Genomic DNA, 4,732 nt, shown 5'->3' on the forward strand with positions numbered 1-4,732 from the left:
TTCCACACTGATATATATATATTACTGTCTTCTGTGTATGGAGGCTGATCCATATATTTCTACATTTTTTATAATTGCCTACTTGAGCAGGGTACAGCCTTACAAAATTCAAAATACCCCTCATATTTGCACATATATCTAAAAAAAAAATTTACAAGCCAAAGTCGTGAATAATCACTGCTCCTGCACTCATAATTTCATGCCACAGAGGATGACCATATCGCACACATTGATGTCAGAAGGCTAGTTAAGTGGTGTTGCACAAGTGTGATTCCTTACATCTGGTTCATTTATAAGTGTTACATGTGTCACTATTCTGAAGATAAAAAATGGAGGTGAAAGTTATTTACTTAGTCTTTTGCATTTTCTGCAGAGTTGATATATTACAAATTTTTAGTATTTTGTGTATAAATAAAAAAGGTAAATATAGATGAATCAATAAATGATTCTTAGCTACAAGGTGTCTCCACATTAATAAAGAAATAATTTAGAGAAGAGTGAACTCAGAGGTAGAAAATTACAATGACATATGTGCCAAAAGTCTGTCATAACTCCTCTGCTGTGCATCATCCATCCATGCATCTTTATAGAGATATCTGAATTATCTCTCCACACCTCAGCATAAAATTTCCTACATGTGTCCCAGTTTTAAAGTTTGCTTTAAATGAAATAATGTTTTGCTTTGTATGCAAGGTATAATAAAATTAAACATGTACTTACAAAATACTTTATTTGGCTTAACAAATTTTATGAAGAATATTCATCCGTGGTAAAACATTCTGTAAAAAATACTCATCTAAAAAAGATTCATGTGAACATTCCAAATGTTGAAAGATGCTTTACATTCTTTTTTTGAATGATTATTATACATGAGCATTGTCAAGTCATGCTTGGATATGATGACTAGAGTATATGATACTTCTCTGCAGAGTACTGTATGTCAGAGATCTGTTAATACAAAAAATATCAGTACAATAGCACAGAACCAAGGTAGTGAAATATTAGGAAGACCTAATACCCATTAATACCAGCATAAATCACAGATCTTGCATTATATTGCAACAAAACAGTCATCCAGGGAAAATATTTGATACCTTAAAAAAGATGACACCATTAACAACTGGCTGACTAATTAGTGAAAATTATAACACTAGTAACTGACTGACTACATGAAATCAACTATGCCAATACCTCTTACTAAAAGCAGCCTACTAATGACACTATTCAATCAATGATCTGATACTGTATGATACAGTATAGTTATTACTTATCCTGCGATTGCCAAAATCAGTGATTAAAACATAATAAAAGTTAATAAACATGCTTTAAATGCATTATCACCTGTTGGCTCTGTGACCCTAAAACTCCCAGGGTTTTTTTTCTGAAATGAAGATATGTTGAACACCATGCCCAGAAAATATTTTTTCAATATTAGTTTACGATATGTAAATTATTAATAAATGAGTCTCAAAGTTTATATGGATGTAACTTAAAAGATTGAACATTTCAACTATGATGTGGAAGATGTGTGGGGATGGAAATTTAACAATTGTATGTATAGTCTGTAATGATTATTATATTCATTACATACCATAACTCTTTCATAAAAAAAAAAAAAAAAAAAATAAACATACATACATTTCCGTGTTCAATGCATTTTGAAAACCTAAAAATTGTGCATTCTACTTTCAGTGAACATTAATACCATCCATCAGTCAAAATAAACATTATACAGAGAAATGCTATGAAAAATTAATATACACACTAGCCAACCCTTACCTCACTTGATAGGGACAGAAAACAATGATAGATAAACATATGAGAAATGATTCTTTAATTGGTAGATTCATACTTTGTATTTAAAATTACAAGATTAAAAGTCATTAAAATAAAATGAAAATAAAAAATGCATTCTTTTCAAAATCCCAAATGAATTAAATTCACTATACACAGCACATCTTCAAGAATGAAAAGAAAACATCATATGCTGTTTAGATCTAAAACTTATTGATACAGAATATACACATCATATGGAAATTGAACATATAAAAGCTTTTAAACCACTATAATAATAAAGTGAGCAGTTATTTTATGAACTTTCCATTATCAACCTTAAAGAACAAGGAGGGTGGGGGTGGGGGTGGGGTAATGCAGACCTGGGATATGTAACTCAGACATTTAATAATATCCAAGACTTATCACAGTACACATTAGACTCTGAATGAGGAATGTGCTTAATTCAAGATTTCCCTAATATAGAAAAATTCTCCATTACCGATTAGGATATCTTCCCTGTCTTAAATCATTTTTTGTACTTTGGCAATTTCTCAAGATTCCAATTTATGATGACATCTACTGTGCTGAAATGGAGAAAATAATGGTCAATCCTAAAATCTGTATTGACTGCTTGCCTCTGAGGACGATTCCACAGTGATGTGGCGATAAGCTGGAATTTCACTTTGCCTGATCCACTCAGCATGATAGATGCTGGGGCAGACAGGGGTAACCTCTTATTTTAAGCCAGAACACCGGCTTAGGAAGGGTTACTATTCCGGGAGGATTTTGGGTGATCTCATGATTAGAGTAAATAATGACATGAGAGGGGGATTCGTGTGACCACATCATAATAAAAATCTAGGTTTTAATGCATTAAAAATATGAATGCTTGATAAAATCACAAAATATATTCTTTAAAACAATATTAATTAAAGGTATATAATAATAATTCTGTACTTGCAGAGCTATTCTTATTATTTTCTTTTCATGACAATATAGAATCTATTCCAACATGACTGTAGATGCCCTTAACATGATCATCTTATGAAATACTTGAAAATGACACATAAATATCAAAATGAAGATCACTCAAGGATGACTCTTAAAAAATGTCTTCTGAATTCTAAAATATATTAATTGTGACCTAAAAAAAGAATTGACAGAAAGAACTACAGCTCGTTCTTCCTCGTCTTGCTTCTGTCCCCTTTCTGCTTCTTTTTATCTTCCGCTTTCTCCTTGGCTTGTTCTTCAGCAGTGATGTCTTCACCATAAGGTTCAGAAAGACACTTCTTTTCTTTAAGGGTCTTTTTACAAACAGTTGACTGGAGAGATTTAGTCTGATCGCCAAAATACCAACTACTTATAGCATCCTCGTGATCTTCAATAAACTGTTCACACTGTAAAAGACATTTGAAAGATTAATCAATATTGATGATAGGGTGAAATAAAATATCAGAAAATTGCTATTTCCTCAAAAACCAATCACTGTAAAAAATCAACTTCGATGTGTTTTATTAATTTTTGTACTTTGGTAATTTCAGGATTCTATCAAAAATACATTGCCATACTATATGCTGAACTGTGTGGAGAAAATAAAAATGTGTTTTCACTTTTCAAGAAATTTTCACTTCAAGAAATTATGAGCTAAATCTTTACAGGAAGTGACAGAACACATTAATCTTAAAATTACTTTTACTACAGACTGATTAAAAAAGTAAGAGTAAATACCTGTTAACTAATAAATTAAATGGTATCTTTGATGCAGAATTAAAAGAAAATTCTGAACATACATAAACCTTATGGCATAAAATCTATCTAAGCAGCAAACTGGTGGACAAAGTTTGGGTTGGCCAGAGTGAATTAGTGTGTGCCACAAGCTGGGCTCCTGATGCAGGAACTGGGTTCATATAATAATTAGGTGTCACCTTGTATCAGAAATTTATTTTTTGCCATGATGGGAAAGAATGTCACATGACATGAATACATGAATGATATCTGGGCATTTCCAAGAACATTAAAAAATTTACATTGCAAGATTCAAAGAGTGCAAACAAGAAGCTAAGTTAAAGATAACAATAGCAATAGCTTATTAGAATTCATGGGATTCTGTAACTGCTATTGGCAACACTAGCCCTAAACATTATCCTGAAAAAATACAAAAGCTAAAGAATGATGATAAGGCCCAGCAAAAGATTAAGGCTGAACGATTTCTGGCCTTTGCATTTATAGTATAAACCAACTACACACTCTGAGCAGTGATCAGAAGAAACTATTTCATTTTCTTCTTGACTTCAGTGCTTAACATGCTTTATCAATTATCATTAAAAAGAATATTGGAAGAAATTCAGAGGAAATATCTATGACATAATGACTGAAGTTTGTAGTGCATCTTTATCTTTCTATATTCTATCTTGTTTATTTGTTATCATCAGTAATTTGAAGTACCTATATCTTCACTATATTGTTGTATTTTCCCTAGATTAAAAGGCACAATACTGTTTTCAAAAATATTAACCAATATATCAAACTTTCAAAAAGTGGTATCTGCCAATGTTTCTTATTAAATTCTTTTGATTCCATAAGTATCAAAATTTCGTCTTCAAAGTAATTTCCTTCGTGTTTAGCGTTTCTTTTTCCCATAAGTGTCTTTATTTCACATGCAATTGTCTAGATCTGTTATATTTTCACCTCAAGGCTGATAATACACCACAGGGATTTAATGTATGAATACAAATCAAAATCAAAATATATAAACATCTTGTTCTGGTGTCTGCAATACATATCACATAACTTGGTATAATTATAAGATAATTGGAGTATGGAATGAAATACAAATGAGTGTATGGCATGGGTAAGGTATGGTAGGTCATAAGCCTACCTGAGTCTTAAGATGAGTCACTTCGGCAGATGGTTCATCCCATAACTCCATTGGGATACCGAGGTCAACCTTCACCCC

At 31.7% G+C, this 4,732-nt stretch overlaps 1 protein-coding gene across 1 annotated transcript in view; it reads right to left on the reverse strand.

Annotated features, from left to right (window-relative positions):
- Positions 1 to 713: 713 nt before the first annotated feature.
- CNPYb (protein canopy b) overlaps positions 714 to 4,732 on the reverse strand; it is an 11,637-nt gene continuing 7,618 nt past the window's right edge. The window contains exons 4-5 of the mRNA XM_027371029.2: positions 4,655 to 4,732; positions 714 to 3,173 (exon numbers count right to left, since the gene is read on the reverse strand). The exon at positions 4,655 to 4,732 is cut by the window's right edge and continues 7 nt beyond it. Of these exons, the coding sequence (XP_027226830.2) occupies positions 2,946 to 3,173; positions 4,655 to 4,732 (306 nt within the window). The 3' untranslated portion in view covers positions 714 to 2,945. The remainder of the gene's footprint in view (positions 3,174 to 4,654) is intronic.

Source organism: Penaeus vannamei, chromosome 31 (assembly GCF_042767895.1).
Source record: "Penaeus vannamei isolate JL-2024 chromosome 31, ASM4276789v1, whole genome shotgun sequence".
Lineage (NCBI taxonomy): Eukaryota > Metazoa > Arthropoda > Malacostraca > Decapoda > Penaeidae > Penaeus > Penaeus vannamei.